Source organism: Dama dama, chromosome 13 (genome assembly GCF_033118175.1).
Source record: "Dama dama isolate Ldn47 chromosome 13, ASM3311817v1, whole genome shotgun sequence".
Lineage (NCBI taxonomy): Eukaryota > Metazoa > Chordata > Mammalia > Artiodactyla > Cervidae > Dama > Dama dama.
Genome location: NC_083693.1, coordinates 49,883,716 through 49,905,242, shown reverse-complemented (window position 1 = coordinate 49,905,242; position 21,527 = coordinate 49,883,716). Strand labels below are relative to the sequence as shown.

At 36.1% G+C, this 21,527-nt stretch overlaps 1 protein-coding gene and 1 long non-coding RNA gene across 9 annotated transcripts in view; one reads left to right on the top strand and one right to left on the bottom strand.

Moving 5' to 3' along the window:
* The window catches only part of HEATR5A (HEAT repeat containing 5A), a 93,702-nt gene that overhangs the window by 61,684 nt on the left and 10,491 nt on the right, over window positions 1-21,527 (top strand). For all 7 annotated transcript variants that reach the window (XM_061159066.1, XM_061159067.1, XM_061159062.1 and 4 more), the window contains 10 exons: window positions 1,776-1,914; window positions 6,004-6,183; window positions 7,797-8,036; window positions 10,569-10,750; window positions 12,015-12,083; window positions 13,641-13,820; window positions 15,529-15,754; window positions 18,086-18,334; window positions 19,395-19,522; window positions 21,041-21,188. In XM_061159066.1, coding sequence (XP_061015049.1) covers window positions 1,776-1,914; window positions 6,004-6,183; window positions 7,797-8,036; window positions 10,569-10,750; window positions 12,015-12,083; window positions 13,641-13,820; window positions 15,529-15,754; window positions 18,086-18,334; window positions 19,395-19,522; window positions 21,041-21,188 — 1,741 coding nt within the window. The remainder of the gene's footprint in view (window positions 1-1,775; window positions 1,915-6,003; window positions 6,184-7,796; window positions 8,037-10,568; window positions 10,751-12,014; window positions 12,084-13,640; window positions 13,821-15,528; window positions 15,755-18,085; window positions 18,335-19,394; window positions 19,523-21,040; window positions 21,189-21,527) is intronic.
* LOC133067975 (uncharacterized) lies at window positions 1,901-21,162 on the bottom strand. 2 transcript variants are annotated; one of them, XR_009695440.1, is made up of 7 exons: window positions 21,025-21,162; window positions 15,572-15,745; window positions 11,564-12,671; window positions 11,293-11,479; window positions 7,898-8,014; window positions 5,014-5,121; window positions 1,901-4,061 (listed from the first exon to the last, which is right to left on the bottom strand). It is a non-coding gene; the product is annotated as an uncharacterized LOC133067975 (long non-coding RNA). The 2 variants fall into 2 exon arrangements; XR_009695439.1 differs by having other exon boundaries at window positions 11,327-11,411.

Genomic DNA, 21,527 nt, shown 5'->3' with positions numbered 1-21,527 from the left:
AGCCTGAATAAACGCTGCACCTGCCTTGTACTGTATGCTTGTATGTGCTCCAGTTAATATAGCTGGTAGATTCATTGACTTTTCTTTAAAATTGTCTTTAGAGTGCTTCTCTGCTATTGTTAAATACAGCTGTAATCTTGGGCATGAATAAACTTAATCTTTTTACATTTTAACTTCTCTGTTATCCTGTGTACCAGTTTCTAACAGCAGAGTTCTTAAACATGACTAGAATGACATAACCTTGACACTTTGTGAATGACATTCCTGTCTTCCCACTGTTCATGACATGTACTTGAGGGTATAATAGAACATATTTATAAAGCAGATCTCATCCATATATTTCACTAATGATATATTTACAAACCTTGTCTTTTAGCTCATGATAAAATTAAGGATTTAGCTCTCTTTGCATAGGTCATGTGTCAGAAACCACCTGCCACTACCTACTCTTTCTCAGAAGTTTGCCTCTTCTCTTTTCAGCAAACTCACCTACTTCACTCCTGTCTTTCCCACATAAACCATATCTAAAGGCACTTATAAGAATTATGCCATTATTTCTCAAATGCTGCTTGGAAAATCACTATTGAAGACATTTATTGTCATAAGCCACACCAAACTGGTCTTTATTTTCATAGTTGGAATGAAATAAATTTGAAAATCTCTAGGCTTTATTCTACTTATGAAATCACCTTTGACTTGTTTTCATACTCATTTAAGGTATATCACCATTCATATTATCATTTACCCTCGGTAGATGCAGCTTATTGACATTTACATTGTTTAAATACTTCTCAGTAAAAAGAATATGTATTGAGTCTGTCATTCGAGCAGAAATGTTCTCTATCCTGAAGATATTTAGATATCTGTGTACATATATGTATATCCACATATAAGTAGATATGCATGAAAAAATTTGCTATCTATAAAAATTTGCTGTCTCTAGAGAGCACTTTTAGTGAATATGTTTTCTGAGTTAAGACTCTTTCTGCCTTTATTTGAAAATGCATTTACTTACTCTCTATGGCATCTGCATAAACTATGATTGATACATGCTACATTAATACTAGCTAACGTGTATCGAGCATGCTTCCTATTTGCCAGGTACTGTGCTAAGCGCCTTTGCATGTTTCTTTGTGTTGACTTTACAGCAGCCCTGGGAGATAGGGCTAGTGCTATTTTCATATAACAAATGAGGAAGCTAAGGCACAGAGAATTTAAGTAACTTGCCCATGGTTACATAGCTAGTAAGGCATGGATATAGGATTCAAACTGAGACAGATTGACTCTAGAGCCTCCATTTTAATCACTATGCTACAGTGCTCATACAGATTTATATAAACTTATACTTGGAGATTCATAAAACGTAATAGTATATAGTTCCATGAGCACATAACAGTATATAGTTCCACATAAAACATAATAGTATATGGTTCCATGAGTATATATACAATATACTATTGTATATACAAGTGCAAATAAATTCTTTCTCAATGGTATCCCTTTGTCTCTCAAAACTGTTTTACTCATATACATTTTATGTATTCTAACAATGTCAAGAGACTTTTGCTTGGGTTTGTTTATGAATAATCCATAATAAGTACATGTATTACTCCTTAAGCTATTTCTAAGTTATTTAGTAAAAAATACGTGCTAAGAGAGTTGAAGAAATCTCTGTATATCTAATAAATAAGGAGGGGTTCAGTGAGTAATCTGTTAGACTTTTTGAATGTCACCAAGAATTTCGGTTCCTTTACTTCCCAAATGGTATTTTTCAGGTGAATCTTTGTAGTCCCTATTTGTTACTGAGACGAGCAGTACTGGCTTGTTTACGTCAGCTTGTTCAGAGAGAAGCGGCTGAAGTTTCAGAGCACGCTGTTATGCTTGCTAAGAACAGCGGAGAGGAACTGACTCTGGGTAATTCTCTTTATCAATATTATCTCCAGCTCAGATGATTATTTTAATCCTAAAGCTTCTGTATAAACGTGAGTTTTTAAAGGGAAATTTAAAAGTTAGTATATAATGTCTTAAACCTGCTACCAGTGATGGTTGCTAAACAGTTATTATCATTCCAACCAGTGATTTTACTGGTTTAAAGCAGTGGTTTTCAAACAGGCTTCCCACAGCAGCAACATCCAGCTCTGCTGGGAATTTGTTAGAAATGCAAGTTCTTGGGCCCCATCCCAAGTCTAAGCCAGAAATGGGGGAGTAAAGCCCAGTGATCTGTTATTTATTTTTCTCCAGTAATGGTAATATGTACTGACGTTTGAGAGCTATTGGTTTTGAACGAGTTTTTTTACAATGGATTGAAATTGCATTTAGGCCTGAAGTCATTTATCATATGTGCCTTTCTTCCCCTCAAATCTAATGTAATAAAATTTCTCATAGATGAATCTGCTTCAAATTAAAGGATTTCTTTGTCCCTTCTATGTTGTAGAGCTGAATTAAAGGATTTCTTGACCAGTAAGGTTTTAAGTGTATCTCTTCATTTGAAAATCATATAACTAACACAAACATGCATATAAATTCAGAGTATAAAAATAGAAATGATAATGTCTTACACTTTTAAAATATATAGTTTCCAAAGTGCTCAATAAAGGACAGAAATGGTATGGACCTAACAGAAGCAGAAGATATTAAGAAGAGATGGCAAGAATACACAGAAGAACTATACAAAAAAGATCTTCATGACCCAGATAATCACGATGGTGTGATCACTCACCTAGAGCCAGACATCCTGGAACGTGAAGTCCAGTGGGCCTTAGGAAGTATCACTATGAACAAAGCTAGTGGAGGTGATGGAATTCCAGTTGAGCTATTTCAAATCCTAAAAGATGATGCTGTGAAAGTGCTACACTCAATATGTCAGCAAATTTGGAAAATCAGCAGTGGCCACAGGACTGGAAAAGGTCAGTTTTCATTCCAATCCCAAAGAAAGGCAATGCCAAAGAATGTTTAAACTACTGCACAATTGTACTCATCTCACATGCTAGCAAAGTAATGCTCAAAATTCTCCAAGCCAGGCTTCAACAGTGCTTGAACTGTGAACTTCCAGATGTTCAAGCTGGTTTTAGAAAAGGCAGAGGAACCAGAGATCAAACTGCCAACATCCACTGGATCATCGAAAAAGCAAGAGAGTTCCAGAAAAACATCTACTGCTGCTTTATTGACTATGCCAAAGCCTTTGACTGTGTGGATCACAATAAACTGTGGAAAATTCTTCAAGAGATGGGAATACCAGACCAGGTGGTACAGGCAGGTGCAGACCTACCTCCTGAGAAACCTGTATGCAGGTCAGGAAGCAACAGTTAGAACTGGACATGGAACAACAGACTGGTTCCAAATAGGAAAAGGAGTACATCAAGGTTGTATATTGTCACCCTGCTTATTTAAATTATATGCAGAGTACATCATGAGAAACGCTGGGCTGGAGGAAGCACAAGCTGGAATCAAGATTGCCAGGAGAAATATCAATAACCTCAGATATGCAGATGACACCACCCTTATGGCAGAAAGTGAAGAAGAACTAAACAGCCTCTCGATGAGAGTGAAAGAGGAGAGTAAAAAAGTTGGCTTAAAGCTCAACATTCAGAAAACGAAGATCATGGCATCTGGTCCCATCACTTCATGGCAAACAGATGGGGAAACAGTGGCTGACTTTATTTTTTGGGGGCTCCAAAATCACTGCAGATGGTGCTGTAGCCATAATATTAAAAGACACTTACTCCTTGGAAGGAAAGTTATGACCAACTTAGATAGCATATTAAAAAACAGAGACGTTATTTTGTCAACAAAGGTCCGGTCTAATCAAGGCGATGGTTTTTCCACTAGTCATGTATGGATGTGAGAGTTGGACTATGAAGAAAGCTGAGCACAGAAGAATTGATGCTTTTGAACTGTGGTGTTGGAGAAGACTCTTCAGAGTCCCTTGGACTGCAAGGAGATCCAACCAGTCCATCGTAAAGGAAATCAGTCCTGGGTGTTCATTGGAAGGACTGATGTTGAAGCTGAAACTCCAGTATTTTGGCCACCTGATGCCAAGAGCTGACTCATTTGAAAAGACCCTGTTGGGAAAGATTGAATGTGGGAGGAGAAGGGGACAACAGAGGATGAGATGGTTAGATGGCATCACAGACTCAATGGACATTAGTTTGAATAAACTCTGGGAGTTGATGATGGACAGGGAGGCCTGGTGTGCTGCAGTTCATGGGGTCGCAAAGAGTTGGACACGACTGAGCCACTGAACTGAACTGAAAGTGCTATCACATTTTGAGAAAGTCTCAGACTTCATAAAGCTTTCCAGTATCTAAAGCTCTCAGATCCATAATGTGTTTTACTGTTATTCCATGGTCTTTAACTGTAGCCCACCAGGCTCTCTGTCCATGCGATTCTCCAGGCAAGAATACTGGAGTGGGTTGCCATTTCCTTCTCCAGGGAATCTTCCCGACCCAGGGAACGAACCCAGGCCTCCCGCATTGCAGGCGGGTGCCTTAACCTCTGAGCCACCATTTGATAACTCTTAACTTAGTTTTATTATTATATTAAAACCTTGGCTCTGACTTACTGTATCAGCATTGCTGAACTTGTATACTAGTCATCAAATAGGTTGAAGAACTTGTTTGTTTGCAGACTATTCTGTGATCACTTAACCAGAGAAACTGTAATCTAACTATGTATGGTGTCCTCCCCAAAGTGACCTTTAAATTATGTTCACCGCTGGAACTATCTCTTTGTTGCTTTAGGATTTATTATGTTAATACGCTGGTACATAATTATTGAATAAGCTATGTGGGTAAGATAGTAAAGAATTCATTATATAATTCCTTATTAAAATTTTTAAATTTTTCAAATCATGGAAAAGTAGGAAGAAATATGCAAGTGAACACATAGATTTACCTGCATGGTATCTTGGTAACACTTACTTTGTGTATCTCTCAAAATAACACATAAACCTCTTGCCAAACCATCTGAAAGCAGGTTGCAGGCATCATGGACCCTTTACCCCTAAATACTTACTTGCATCTTTCAAGAAGGACATGCTCCTACTTGACCACATGTTACCCCAAACCTAGTAAAATCAACATTTAGTAGTTTCATAGAATGTGCAGTCCTCACGTAAATTTCCTATTAAAAAAAAAGATGTCATTTATAAATTCCTTCCTCCCCCTCATGCCCACCCCCCACCCCCAAATTTAGGATCCAGTCATGACTCACACATTACATTGGGCTGTTCTAACTTTTAGACCCCTAATCAGAAGCATTCCTACCACCTCCTTCTGATCTTTAAAAGATAACTCTTCTTTTAAATAGTCTAACAGTAGGATAATCTTTAGAAACTAAATGCTTTCATAATTGCCAAATGAGTTAAATCCTCCCAAGAAAATGTACTTGTTCTTTTTATATTTCCAGAATTAGGGGAAATAGATACTAGATCCAGGCTTATATTTCTTTTTTGAGATGATGTATTACTTTGCAGTGAGAATATTGTGTAGTAATTTATATTAATTCAATAGTATTCTTAGATCCACTGTAGCTTAGTTGTAGTAGCTTCTTCTCCATATAATAGTTGTTTTCAGAGTTTTACTCTCATGTTAATAAATTTAAAGCCTTTATACCAGAATAAGTAATGCTTAATTATGATTATTTATTTGAATTTACTTTAAAGAGAAGATAAAATAATCATTCCAAGAAACACTGTGTAAATTTTTAGAAGTATTGCATGCTAATTGGGTTAAAATGTTTACCTGATTTAAGGAAAACACATTAGTAAACTCAGAGATTTATCTTTTAATGACATTGAATAAAAAATAACTTTGCAGTGTTGTTATTATTCAAACTTTAGTTGTGAACTAAAATAGACCTCGGTAGACTGAGGGTGCCATATGTGGACCACTTCTTTAGAATATATTTGCATGTAATATTTTTAATAACCACTGAATGTGTGTGCTTCTCATATGGCAGTTTTGTTTTCTGTATTACTTAGATCATCGATTTTCTTCTTGTCAGATGCTAACATCAGAGAAGTGGGCCTTGAAGGGGCCTTACTGACCTTACTTGACAAAGAAACAGATCGGAAATTATGCCATGATATCAAAGAGACTTTAAATCATATGCTCACATCTATGGCAGTGGATAAGCTTTCCTTTTGGTTAAAGCTTTGTAAAGATGTACTCGCTGCATCAGCTGGTAAGTACTGGTGATTGATTACCAGCCAACATAATACAACTGAAAGTAAAAGCATTATATAATTACCAGCCAACATAATAAAACTGAAAGTAAAAGCATTATATAAAATTGTCTGCTAGTGCTAATTTATTAATTTGGATATTTGGGGTAAAACTGTTGCTTTTCTTTAATGAAGATTCTAATGCTAGTGTTTAAGTCCAGCACTTAACGCTTACTTTTTTTTCCTCTTATAATTGTGTTAGAGTCTTTAAAATTTGTACCTTTGGACTAAGAGAGATAGTGAGTGAGAGAGAAAGAAGCTAGAAACCATTTCTGTTCCAAGTACTATACATATTATGTATCATTTACTCTTTTAACCATCTTATGAGTAGGCAGTAGTATTCCATTTTACACAAGAGAAAACAAAACTTGCAAAGGATAAGTAATTTTCCCAAAGACACACACATATTCAAACCTTAGCCTGCATGACTTTAATATCTAACTTTTCATTATATTTCAGTAGCTCTCAAGTTACTTAAGCCTTATAATTTAATGTAGCTCTGGTCTCAAAGGAAGAAAAGTACTATAAAATTTCTGGCTTGCTTTTTTTTTTGTATTCTTCTCTACCTCTGTTCTTGTTGATACTCCTATTTTTCAGTTATTTACACTTGCTCTTTCCACCATTATGTTGTACATGTTTTCCTTTCTTGATGTTTTCTTCTGTCCCCACTACTTAAGAACTTAAAAGGACTTCTTTAAAAGAAAAACTACAAATGCATAGATAGGTAACCTATCTGTTTTAAAATTTTATAGTCACTCTGTAAACTTAATACTCAGTTTACTTCATTGTTTATTCTTTTTATCCTTTGTAGTTTACTTCTATCCTTTCTTATTAGAAAAACATACATTTCGGTCTCTACTGATGTCTTCAGTCTCCACTGATGTTTTAAGACAGGGGTTTGCCTTAACTTTATTTATAACATCTTTGCTATCTGTTGTATCACACTCAAAAAATGTTGACATAAAAGATAATTTAAGAAAAACAAGTTGGTTTATGTCATAAGTTACATTTTAAGTTGAGTTAAATAGTTAATAAGTTAGAAATTAGTATAATATTAAAGGAAAATTATTCCTTACTTACTGGCTCTAGTCATCTGGATAATTTGAGTTTGTAAATACACCAATGGGTCTATCCTGAGGAAGGTATTTTTGGGACATTTTTGTGGGTTCAGGAACCTTCTTAAATTCATTCAAGGGCCCAGTGTTAAAACAACATATCTAGTTCTGCCCACCATACTCCCTACCACAGAATTCTGTGCTTCCTTAAGTATATCCATCTACATACAGCAGATTGATAATTATTCTAGTATCATGTGCAGTTTTTCACTTTAAATATACTTTAACGGCTTCGTCATTTTTTAAGGATAGTTTTTTTAGCGTTTCTAGAGGTAACCACTGTTATCAGTAGTCATCAGACATGATTATTTTACATTGTTAAAAGATGTATGATTGATGAACAGTAATTATCTGTAACACTTAAGGTCATTTGTAAGTGTATCTTCCATCGTTTATAAGTGTACCCTTTGTAAGTGTATCTTCCAATTGAAACCATGTGTATTCTCCCTTGATAAAAGATTTTGCAGCTGTAACGTGTGTGGATACAATGCAAGAAGAGGAAGGAGATAGAGGGGATGACGCTTCAGTTCTGACCAGCAGAAGTGACGGCAGGCCTCACCCTTTCACCAATCCCCGATGGGCTACAAGAGTCTTCGCTGCTGAATGCGTCTGTAGGATAATCACCCAGTGTGAAAATGCACACAGCGCACATTTTGACGTTGCTTTAGCACAGGACCTGAAAAAGAAGGATTCAAGAAGTAAGTGGTGTAACAGCGAAAAGACCAAGTGATACACACAGAGGTGCTGTGTGCCTGTAGTACATTCCTAACGTTCAGATACATTCTTAATGACTGAACTTCTTAAATCAGCATTCACTTTTGTTTTGTGGGCATAATGTGATACATTAAGTTGATAGAGAATGGTCACATTTGTGGAAAGGAGTATGTGCATTCCCAAATTTTATTTTCTTAAATTTTATTTTATTAGAACTATTAAGTATAGCAAAATATAGCTATTTTGCTCACAGATTATTTTGGTTCCATGGATGTTACCTTGAAAACATCTTGAGTCTACCTCAATGTAAAGTAAACCTACTTGTGAGACTTGTTTGACCTTTTATTGTTCGGTTTTATTATTTTTACCTAAATACATATTGATTATTGTTTAATTCACTTAAACACATATATTCAGACACAATGCTCATATCTCAATGCCTTGTAAATATTCTTTACCTGACAAAAGAATCACAAGGCAAGATGTTGTTATTCCCCGTCTGAGACTATGAATTAGGTATTTCTATTTTATTTTTCAAGCAGGCATGTATTAAGTCTCTTAGTTGTCTTTCGTTTGCTTCATTTTATTGAAGTATAGTGGATTTACAGTGTTGTGTTAATTTCTTCTGTACAGTACAGTGACCCAGTTATACACACATTTATATATTTATATACTTTTTCATATTCTTTTCCATTATGGTTTACCACAGAGTATTCAGTATAGTTCCCTGTGCTGTCCAGTAGGACCTTGTTGTTTATCCATCCAATGTATAATAGTTTGCCTCTGTTAATCTCAGACTCCTATTTCTTCTCTCCCCTACTTCCAGTCCCCTTGACAACCAAGTCTGCGCTCTATGTCAGTGAGTCTGTTTTTGTTGTGTAGATAGGTTGATTTGTATCGTATTTTAGATTCCATGATGCTGCAAATGGCATTATTTCATTCTTTTTGATGGTTGAATAATATTCTTCTGGGTGTATATACCACATCTTTATCCATTATCTGTCAGTGGACATTTCACTTGTTTCCATGTCTTGGCTGTTGTAAATAGTGCTATGAAAACAGGGGTGCGTGTATCTTCAGTTTATGGTTTTCTCTAGATATATGCTTAGGAATAGGATTGCTTGATCATATGGCAGCTCTTTAGTTTTTTAAGGAACCTCTATATTGTTTTACCTAGTGGCTGTACCAGTTTATATTCTTGCCAACATGGTACATTCCTTTTCTCCACACCCTCTCCAACATTTGTGTTAATATTTGTAGGCCATTCTGACTGGTATGAAGTGGTACCTCATTGTAGGTTTGTGTTTCTCTAAGAATTAGCAGTGTTGAGCATCTGTTCCTGTGCCTCTTGGTCGTATGTATATGTAGTTTGGAGAAGTGTCTGTTTAGGTCTTCTGCCCGTTCTTTGATGGTGATGTCTGTCTTTTTGTCCTTGAGTTGTAATGAGCTCTTAGTATGTTTTGGAAATTGAGTCTTTTATTTGTGATGAGTACTAATACTGATAGGTATAAAATTAGTGTGCTTACTGACTCCTATGCTCTTGATTAAAATTGTAATTAGCACTTATTAAGATGAGCTGGTTTGTTCAGTATGACCTATAACTAGTATACTTCTTTGAATTAGTCTCAAATGTTTTTTTAGGTAAAGGTTTGTTGCACCTGTAAAAATTTTATTGTTGGAACACTGTTAAATGATTGTTTTATGTCTCTCCCGGGTAGAATTATTATACCAAGTAATGTGTTGTAGGCATGAAAGGAATTATCACTTATAATTTTATAGCTAGAAATATTTTTTTTTATGCTCCCATGTTTTGTGTGTGTGGCAGCAGATGCAAAAGTAAGGTAATGTAGTCCATACGAAAGTGAAAGTGCTAGTCGTTCAGTCGTGTTCGACTCTTTGTGTCCCCCATGGACTGCAGCCCACCAGGCTCCTCTGTCCATGGGATTTCCCAGGCAAGAATCCTGGAGTGGGTTGCCATTCCCTTCTTCAGAGGATCTTCCTGACCCAGGGATCAAACCTGCATTGCAGATTCTTTACCATCTGAGCCACCAGGGAAGCCCATAGTCCATAAAAAGAACCACATAAAATTTTTTTAAAGGAATATTATCTTTTAGCTTCAACTTGACATGAAGAGAATGATTAAACTACTGCGATTGAGAATGATTAAACTAATTCATCAAAACCCAAAGTTTCCTAAATACCTTCTAATGTACTTTTATCAGAAAGTCTGAAAAAAATTTTATTGAAAATACTATTAGCATTCTTTTAAAGGATGCTGATTCTGTCTTTGTTTTTTTCAAAGCTGTATTAGTATTTGATTTGGGATAGTTGTTTGTGTCTGAGTATTTGCCCTGGTGCTGTAAATCTAGCTTTAAGGTCTGTAACAAATAGTAAAACTGTAAAAGTACTTGAAAAGTCTAGCCTATGAAATTAAAAGGAGGAAGAATTATCATTTAACATCTGTCTTAATTCCAGCATATTCCTTTTCTTACTAAGATTCCCTTTTTAACCCTCAGGTGACTTTCTGGTGCTACATCTGGCTGACTTAATTCGCATGGCTTTTATGGCTGCCACAGATCACAGTGACCAGCTCCGTCTTTCTGGCCTTGAAACACTGTTAGTGGTTATTCGGCGATTTGCAGCAATTCCAGAACCAGAGTTTCCAGGTCATGTGATTCTGGAACAGTATCAAGCCAATGTAAGCACTTTCTATTAGAGAATCTTATTATTAAACACCCAGGTTAGAAGTCTGTGAAACTAATTGGCCTGTCACCTCTTGATACATAAATGTGTATCTCTGTTAATATATCACCAGTCTAATTAGTATATGTTTGAAGAAGAGTTTGAAGAAGAAATCTTCAAGCAGAAGCAAAATAATTCATGAAACAGGTTTTTTATAATGCTTAAGTCACGTAATTATAACCTTCTTGGTAATTTATGGGGAATAAAGGGCTTTGATAATGAAATTCTTTACAGAATATCCAAATAAGCTTAAGATAACACCAAATCATTAATATTATTAACATTCCATTTAGGCTGCATGCCTGTTTCATCTTCAGGTTAGTATTCCTACTCCTAGTCTAGATATAACCTCCTTTATTTCCCCTGAACTTAGAAGAGAATTTAAGACTCTTCTACTGGTTCTGTAATCTTTTTAACTGGTGTTTGTTTGACTGGTGCATTGAGCAACCCAGGAGGAACAAGGAAGATAATAAAATCATCACGTTACATCACACACACCACATGTAGTCCTTCGGCAGTCATGCAAGGATACCTCTCATGATGCAGAGGCAGCTTCTGTTGACTGGCAATTAGGGAATCCAGAGCAGTTCGCCAGTTGGTAGCAGGCTCCATCACATCTTCCCAACAGGTAATGTCAGTGTATGTTTAGGGAAAGAGAAAAGGAAGGGATGGGAGTTACATACAACTACATATTAGTCTAAATATTATGGAGCTCTGTTCTATTTTTATTCTTAAAATTACAAATGATAGAAATAAAATTACCACTCACTTAAGCAGAAAAGGAAGATTGTTTTGGGGAATCTTAGTTGGCTCTGCTTTCTCCTGCACTGGCTCTTTTTCAAATTTGCCCTCTCCAAGTGGTATCAAAATGGCGCTCTCAGCATCTAGAGTCTTTTTAAAGACAGCGCTTCTTTCTGAGTACTTCCAGCAAACATCTACAGGAGAGCTTTCATTATACCAGTGCGGGTCCCTGGAGCCAGACAGTGCTGTTAGCTCCATAGCAACCACATAGGCTAAGAGTTGGTGAGAAAGAAAGTTCCCCAAAGGAGAATTGAGATGCTCTTAACCAAAAACTGGGAAAGACATCCTGGGCAGGCAAAACCAAAAAGTGTTTATAATACCTATTATAAAGAGATAATTTTAAGATAACATTAAAAAGAGAAAAGAGTTTGTGCTATCTTACTTATTGATGCTTGAATGAACATATCGTTTCTTGCCAGGTAGGAGCGGCACTTAGACCAGCCTTCACCTCAGAGACACCACCTGACGTCACTGCCAAAGCATGTCAGGTAAATAGTAAACCCTCCTTTAGGAAGCAGCTCTCCAGATAGTATTTAATACCAAGGTTCTGTGTTACAGTTGTCCACTCACCCATTAATCTCAGCTGCCCCTTTTCTTCACCCTTTAAATATACAGACCTTTCTCTTTCTTGTAACTGCATGGTAGTCCAGTATCTGGGTACGTCACCAGTTCTCTGGTGATGGAAATACAGGGGCTCTTTTTTGTCTTTTGCTCTTAGAAATAGTGCTGCAGTTAATGACCCTCCTTCTCTGTGGGTCAATTTGCTGGGTCCAAGCATGTATTGGAGCTAAATTCCCCCAAACTGAATTGTCGGGTTAAAGAGTAATTACAAGAGTTAACCACCTCAAACCCCTGCCAGCACTGTATGCACGTGCCTGTTTTCTCAGCGGCTGTGTCGGTTGTCAAACTTAGATTTTTGTGATGGAGTAAAAAGGGTATCTCGGGATAGTTTAGATTTGTGTGCCAAGTGAGGTTGAGCATCTTTTCAGATATCTAAGAGCCATATAGTATACTGTTTTAAATAGTTGCTTTTCTTGATGGTGTTGTCAGGCATTCAATATCCAGCCCTGAATGGTCTGAAATAAAAGTAGAACTGGTGTGAATTAAATTAATTATTTTTAAAAAATGGAAAAAAAACTGATTTTACTCATTTCTTTCAACTTTTCAAATTCAGTTGTATTTAGGAAATGTTTGAGTACCTTCAATATTCATAGACTTTTGTTAACTGTTGTACTGAGTCTAATTTTTCATTTTATTATATGTGTTCTTGCTATAAGTCACTTGAAATCTTTTGTGAAAGGAAATGTGAACTAAATAAGTAGATGGTAAAGGAAAAATAAATTTTTATGAAATATCGTGACAATCAGGAAAACCTTTATAGATGGCCCCTGGTAACTGAGTAAATTTTTTGCATTGGAGGATTATTAATGATGTTTTGTTTTAAAAGTTAAAGATATCTTCAAAAGAATAAAAATCTTCATTGAGGCGCAATTAATCCCTGATTTTAAAATAATAAGATGAAATAATTAAGATTGGAGATATAATTCAAATGTCAATCCAAACAATTATGCAAGTAGTGCCTTTCATGGCTTATTTTCTCTATGTTAATAACATCTAAAACTCTTTATTTGCTTATTAGCATAGCTTTCTTTCTTCAACCTTATGATTTCATTCTTTTTGATTTTTTTAAAATTTATTTTAACTGGAGGCTAATTACTTTACAATATTTTAGTGGTTTTTGCCATACATTGACATGAATCAGCCATGGGTGGGTGTACATGTGTTCCCCATCCTAAAGCCCCCTCTCACCTCCCTCCCCATTGCATCCCTCAGGGTTATCCCAGCGCACCGGCCCTGAGCATCCTGTCTCATTCTCTTTTGAAATGCTGGCTTTGACTATCATTATCAGCAGCCTCCCACTGGGTTTCTTTATAGCAAGATGATTTAAGTGACCAGATTCCTGAGATATGAGTGAACTCTGCTGAACTCCCAAAGGGGGTGTTTATAGTTTTTAAATATAATCTTTGATTTTCTTAAAAAACTAGGTTTGCAGTGCCTGGATAGCAAGTGGAGTTGTAAGTGACCTTAACGACATCCGAAGAGTTCATCAGTTGCTTGTTGCATCATTAACAAAAATTCAGGTTGGAAAAGAAGCTCTTAGTCACTTATATAATGAAAGTGCTTCTACCATGGAGATCTTAGCTGTGCTAAAAGCCTGGGCAGAGGTTAGTACGTCTCAATTTATGACTAGAATTTTGGAAGTTGTTAATAAATATCTTAGGCCATAAACTGAAATTAGCTATTTAAAACACAAGTCTGTGTTTAAGGTTAACAGAAGACTTTCAACATGAGATATATTTATATACTAATTGATATTTTGGCCAAGGATTCTAAAGTACTCTCTTGTTGTCTTATCTGCTGTTTCAAGCAGGGGGCAGTCATAAAAGACTTTATCATAGCCAATGGAAATCAACTTTTATTGAAACCTGAATTATTGGAAATGTGGGCTTGCTCATATATTCTATCAACTATAACACATGCTTTAATATTTCTTAGAGCTCTTTCTTTCATAAAATGACTTTTGAATATTAAGTCATTTTATTTCCTAGGGTTAAAAAAATCTTAGAGGGAAGTACTTAGCTTTTTTTCATTTACTTTTCTAATAGGAAGAAAGCCATATAATTTTTAAAATTTATGATAGAAACGGTTACATATATACAGAAGTAAATAGAATACTGTAATGAACTCATATAAGCCCATTATCCAGCTTCAACAGTTATCAGATTTGGCCAGTCCTGGTTCATATATCACTTTAGTGAAATATATATAGTCTCAGATTGCAACTGAGTGTTGCAGGCAATATGTGAGAAAGGGTTTTCTTCAGTAGGGCTAATTAAAACCAGAAGATTGTTGAGTTTCTGTTTTTGTCATTATTTAGTATTGACAAATTTCGGTCAGAAAGTAGTTCTGCCTAGACTTAATAAGTTAGATTTAATGATCTTTAACAATCAACTCTCAATGATTTAAACATATGCTTTTAGTAGAACAAACAGATATTCTGTATTTTCTGTAACCTGTTTTATAAATTTACTGTTTTATAATTTTTTTAATTATCGTTTGAATCTCTATACTCTTGCTTAAGCCATTACTTTCTCCTATTCTTTCCTTAGTGGAAATAATGACTAGCCAACAAGCTCCATGTAATTGAGGTCCATAATTATTTGAAATCCTTAGAGCCAGATAAATTGGGATTTAAAATTTGGATGCATATTTCCTGTATCCATCCAGGATGTTTGGGATAATACCATAAAATCTATAATCAAACAATTTATAATGTATCTGAAAATGTTTGAATAGTCACACTGTATAAATAGCCTCCCATAAATTTTTTTGTGTTTTGTCACCAGATTGTTGCCCACAAAATTACATTTTTCAGAGCTTTTGGATTTCAGAGCTATGGATAAATAGATAGTACACATTATGTACTATGTTGAATACTTTAATATTCTGTAGTCCTTACCTACAGTCTATAGGTAAATGTTTTGTAAGTCATTTAGTGGTAACATTGAAAGAAAATATTCAGTATTTCAGCTTATTTGAATTCAGAGATGGCTGCCTGTAGCCATATATTGGAATGGATCACAAGGCCATAGCCAGGCTTAGTGAAAAAGGGTGCCAGGATCATCTAGTTGTTTGTAAACTGTAATGTGGCAGCATACTTGTCAAATGTTTACTATCCCTAACATATCGCGGTGAAGATAACGCTTTTGGATCTTTCTACCCCAGTTTTGTATGTGGTTGTACATGTGTACCTTCTTCGTATCATGTGCATTTAAAGTCCAGGAGGCAGGTTCAAGGTAAGTCTGCAAGATAATAATATTGTAGCACCTGTGGGTCTAAGATTTTCCTATTTATAAAGTAACCTTTATACAGGTCTACATAATTGCTGTAGAAAGACATAAAAACCACAGACAACCTTTGAAGACTCCTCCTGCCTGTTCAGAAGAGAGCGTTGGAAACGGGTCGATTTCACCAGACGGGCTACTTGACTTAGTCCACGCAGACCTCGGTACATTGAGTAGGCTGTGGCTAGCTGCACTTCAGGATTTTGCTCTCCTAACTTTGCCTTCAGAATTTGCCTCTCAGCTTCCTGTTGAAGGTAAGGGGGTGAAATATTTACTGTAATTCCTAGAATGACAGTCAATAACATGTATTTTCAAAATTTCTCCACTAGAAGGTAATGTTTATTTGAAACATTTTTTTCAAGAATAATTTTCATTCATAGAATAGTCATGTGAGAGTTGCTTCAGGGTAGAGACCCTGCAGTTGACTCGTTCAGTCAGGAGGCACGCTCTTCTTAACTCACAAGAATAACAGCCAAATCGTTCTCCACCGTGATTACAGCAGTGTATATGACTGACAACATGCCTCTGTTTATCTGCATCTTCCCTCCATTATATGTTACTATACTTAATTGTTTTTCCCAATGTGAGGAGTTTAAAGAATTTCATGGGTTTATTTCCTTGATTGAAAATATTTTTCATCAGTTTATGGGCTGTTTAAGTTTCTTTTTCCATAAATCACCCAGTCATCATCTTTGCCCATTTTCTACTTCATATTTGTCATTTTCTTACTGACTTGTTAATCCTTACATATGTTTAATACTCTTCCTTTACGGTTCCGTATCTGGAAGCTGTCCTCTCTCAGCCTCTGGCTTGGCTCTTGTACCTTTTTAAAATTAATGTAATCAGTTTTTATGGTTTATGTTTCCTCTGTAATGCCTGATACTTTTTTTTTCAAGTTATTTATTTTTTTTTCATTTATTTTTATTAGTTGGAGGCTAATTACTTTACAATATTGTAGTGGTTTTTGCCATGCATTGACATGAATCAGCCATGGATTTACATGTGTTCCCCATCCCGAAAAACTGATACTTTTTTAAAATTAAGATCACAAAGATATATAAGCTTTACACTTTTGCGTTTTACATTGTAGATTTTAGTCCTGCTGGAATTCATTTTTTGTGTGTAGAATGAAGATAAGGGTCTAATTTAATTGTTTTTATTGAAGTATAGTTGCTTTACAATGTTGTGTTAGTTTCTGCTGTATAACACAATGAATCAGTTATACATATACATATATCCACTCTTTTTTATACATATGTTGCCCCAATAAATAATTTTGGGGAATCTGATTTTATACTCAGTTATTAACATCACACTTTGTGGATTGGATATCTGGCAGCTGCTTTTAATCTTCATGTTATTCCAAAACAGCTATTATTTTTTTCACTCCTTGCTGTGAATTTTAGGGCCAGCCTATCAAGTTCTATTAGAATTTTAATTGCAATTATACACAAAGATATGCAGAGTATTTATTGGACTTTGTACCTTTTAATAGCATTAAAAATGGAAATACGTTGATTTACTGAAAAAATTTATTAGCAAAAATGAATGACACATGAATCAACATATGTAAATCTCTAAAACATAATGTTAAGGGGGAAAGCAAGTTTGAAAAGGATACACACAGTATGAGGCCTTTTAAGTAAACTCACACTAAATAACAGCATCTATTATTTATGAATACAAACGTCTAGTGTGAAAGTATAAGACCTGAGACTGACTCACAGAGACTTGAGGAAAGTGGTTATAGAAGGAGGGGCAAGAATTAGTGGTATATAGAGTTTTAGCGGTTTTGTTTGTTTTTTAAGAAATAGATTTAAGAATGGCAAAATGTTAATCTTAGAGGTGGATGAGTATCAGCATTTGTTTTATACATGCATATACATACTCTGGGCTTCCCAGATGGCTAAGTGGTAAAGAATCCCCCTGCCAGTGCAGGAGACAAGGGTTCGATTCCTGGGTCAGGAAGATCCCTTGGAGGAGGAGATGGCAAACCAATCCAGTATTCATTCTTACCTGAAGAATTCCGTGGACAGAGGAGCCTGGCGGGCTACAGTTCATGGGGTCACAAAGAGTTGGACACAACTGAATGACTGAGCATGCATGCACACATACTGTGGTTTCTCTTCAGATTGTATGAACCTTTTGCATTCTAAACACACACACACACATCACATATTTGTTTTAAAATATTTTATAATTAAAAAGAAAAAGAGCCTACAAATTTCTTACGAAGTTTTAAGGATACGTCAGCACTGTGACCAACAGTTGTATGCTCAGGAGAAATAAAGTCATAGATAACAAAATATTGATAATATAGCAGCATGGATGATCCATCTCTAAAAACACTGTTAAGCAAAAACTCAGTCACAAACAGTTGCATACTGTGTATTTTCCAATTTCTGTGAAGTCCAAAAATGGGCAAAACTAAACTGTGGTGATAAAAGTCAACAAGTAGTTGCCTTGAAGTACAGGGTACAGGTTGGAAACAGTCTATCTCTTGTAACAGATAAAATGGAAAATGGATTGTGAACAAATCTCTTCATTTATTCCTCCTGAAACTGTGTGCCTTCCCTTTTTTGTAGGTGGTGCTTTCTACACAGCAGAGACTAGTGAAAATGCAAAGCTACATTATTACAACTCCTGGGCGCTCATCTTGCATGCCACAGCACTGTGGCTTACAGGCACAGGCTTTGTCGTCGCTGACCCAGATGAGGGAGCCCCTAATCTCTCAAGGCCCGTGACACCAACTTCCATGTGCCAGGGCTCATCCTCTGGACCTACGGTAAAGTCCCCTGAGGATGTCTACACTGAGAGATTCCATCTCATTTTAGGTCAGTAAAACCCTTTTTACCCTCTGCCAGCCATACGGAGCTTTTCTTGGATTGTGTTTCTTACCTGTCAGCTTTTGTGGCTGTTAACTTCATTCTTTATTAGGCAACAACAGTATACTGAGTCATCCACCCCTCCCTCCCCATTCTCAAGGATTACAAGGTTCAAGAAAGTATATTCACATACAGACCTGCATCAGTATTTAAGGTCAAAGATAAAGGAGATTTTTAAATTTATGAAGTTTCACCCACTTTTTTGCTTTCTTAGAACTTCATTTTTAAAATGAGATATCTTTCTAGATACAGTGAGTTTCTAGATTAAATGTTTTTCACACTTAACCTTGTTCTGAGGAAACAACCTTTTAGATCATTACCTATAAATAAGTTACTAACTGAAATGTGACGGTTATAAAGGTCAGTAATTAACTAATAAGGTTCCTGGTTCATCGAGCTTCTGTTATTCCTTCTGAAGCCAAACATGATCCGATTTGCTATATCCTTGGGTATATTGAAGTTTTGTTTCTATTTGCCTTGAGAACTTTTTAAAAACAAACTTTTATGTAATAAAGACTGTCAGGGCATAAGCTGTGCGGTTTAATTACCTTAGTTCAAATTCTTGGTGTGCCTCATTTTAACAGACATTTAGCAAACTATTTAAGCTTTATGTGCTCAAAAGGAGTGGTAATAATAGTACCTACTTTCTGAGATACTGTAAGAGTGAAATGATATAGTTAAAGTACAATGCCTGATACATGGTAATCACTCAATAAATTTTAGTCAGAATAAAATTATGAAACTCTACATGTTAAGTTCTGGCACAATTTTATTATAATTTTTGCAGTAGTGTGCAAGCCTAGTTGAGATTATTATTTGTGTACATGTTGATAAAAACCGTTAAAGAGACTGCCTTACCACTTAATTGTTTAGTCTTAAATTCATGGTGATTTATTTGCATTGCTTCTTTGCTAAGTTTATTTGTATATCTTATCAAAATAGAAAATTCTTTTAACGTCAGAAACCAAGAATCTAAAGAAGCCTTGTTCTCTTTCTCTACTTTCTACAGGAATCAGTGTGAAGTTTCTGTGTTCCTTACGTTCAGATGCAACCATGGAAAGCATTACTGCCTGTTTACATGCGTTACAGGCCCTTCTAGATGTTCCTTGGCCAAGATCTAAAATTGGCAGTGATCAGGTGATTTCTTGTTGCTTGTCAGGCTTCCAGGCTTGTCAGATTCCAAGGCACAGCAGCAGAAACGTGTTCAGTTTCCTACAGTGAACAGCAGGTGAACACGGAGAAGCAAAAAGGAAACTAAACATGACATAGCTAGGCCTCCCAGCTGAAGGCCACCAGCCGCCGTGCCGCCTCGGCGGCAGTCATGCCGCTGCCCGCCGCTTTCTGTCTCTGCCCCTGCCACACTTACTTTTGCTGCCACCAGTCCGCCACGCCGTGTAGCAACTCTTCAGGCGAACTTTCTGCAGTGATGGGAAGCTTCTATCTTGTACTGTCCTTGTTTCTTGCCGCTTCACTGCACTCTGCTTCTCATATACATCTGTATCTTGTTCCCCATTTCCCCAAAGAGAATCCTCTTGGTTCATGTTGTTAACTGTCAGTTGTGTAGTGTCCCTCTTGGCTGATTTCTCCATCAAGGTCTTTTTAAGAGACAACTGACTAGCCTCTAGGTGGAGTCAGACAGTAATACCAGATCTAATTGTGACCATGATTTGAAGGATCACTGTACACTGTACAGCACTTCCTTTAACTGCTTTCCCAAGAGCAACAATGCATTGGGCAGGCACCCTTAGCATCATGTATTGCCATATGCGTGAATACTTACTCGCTAAGTTGTGTCTGGCTCTTTGTGACCCCAAGGATTGTAGTCCACCACAGTCCCCTGTTCATGGAATTTCCCAGACAAGAATACTGGAGTGGGTTGCCATTTCCTTCTCCAGGGGATCTTCCTGACCCAGGCATTGAACCTAAAACTACTGTACTGGCAGGCAGGTTCTTTACCACTGAGTCCCCAGGGAAGCCGGTATTACCAGTATATTGAATTGTATATTAAATTGACTTTTGGATGTTAAGAAAAATAAATGGTATAATTTCCTCTCTGTATAGACTGTTATTTATTGCCACTATTGTTTATTAGGTTTAAAGTATGACTCAGGCTCCTGCCTAACTTAAATTGCACATGGATAAGTTTTGAACTTTTTGTGCTTGTTAATTCTGTATGTTAAAACAAGTATTATAATGACTATTTCGCACTTATTTTCAAAGATGAAAGAAAGTCACCAGAGTGACCAATAGAACAGGGGGAAAGTTAAGTAGTATTCTTCTAGTGTATTTTCTTTTGAGTGATATTCATCCTATGCTTAATAACTTACACACTGTTAATGTCATTTTTGCCACCATTCGTAAGTATTAGAAAACTTTAATATATCTCTGGGAATCTTTTATCTTGAATCTGGCAGTCCTTATATACTTTGAGCCATGTTTTTTTATCTTGTTTTAGGAATTTCCTTGTTTGTTATCTCAGTTTAGGACCTGTGTGAAAATGATCTATTGTCATAGTGCCATCTCCTACAAGATTGGACAGAAACCAACCTGGAGATGGTTTAAAGTGGAGCAAGCGTTACATAACATTATTGCCCTAACACTATTTTTTTTCAAGTACATAATTTTCAAAATGTTCTCACCTGTTTTCTGTCACAGGACTTGGGTATTGAGTTGTTGAATGTACTACATCGAGTAATTTTGACTCGAGAATCACCTTCCATTCAACTGGCTTCTCTTGAAGTGGTCAGGCAGATTATCTGTGCGGCTCAAGAACATGTGAAGGAGAAAAGACGAAGTGCAGAAGGTGAACATTAAACCACAATGCCAAATTAATCACATAGCATCATTTCCTTTTTTTAAAAAAAAGCTTTTTAAAGTATTGCTTATGTATCTATGTCATCCTGAGAATCTGTTGTGTATAGTACAAATGAAACATCTCTAGGTATGGCTTCAGATTCTCTCAGTCGTCTCTGCATGTTACCTTGGGTACTGTCAGTAGCTAAAGTATTTTTCCTTGGGAAAATTAGAATTTTAACAGCCCTGGAAGGAAAAAAAAATCCCTTATATGGATTGAGTACTTAACAGTGTTTACGAGTGTACAGGGAAAGAATTACTGAGAATTTTTTAATGACTTAGTTTTATA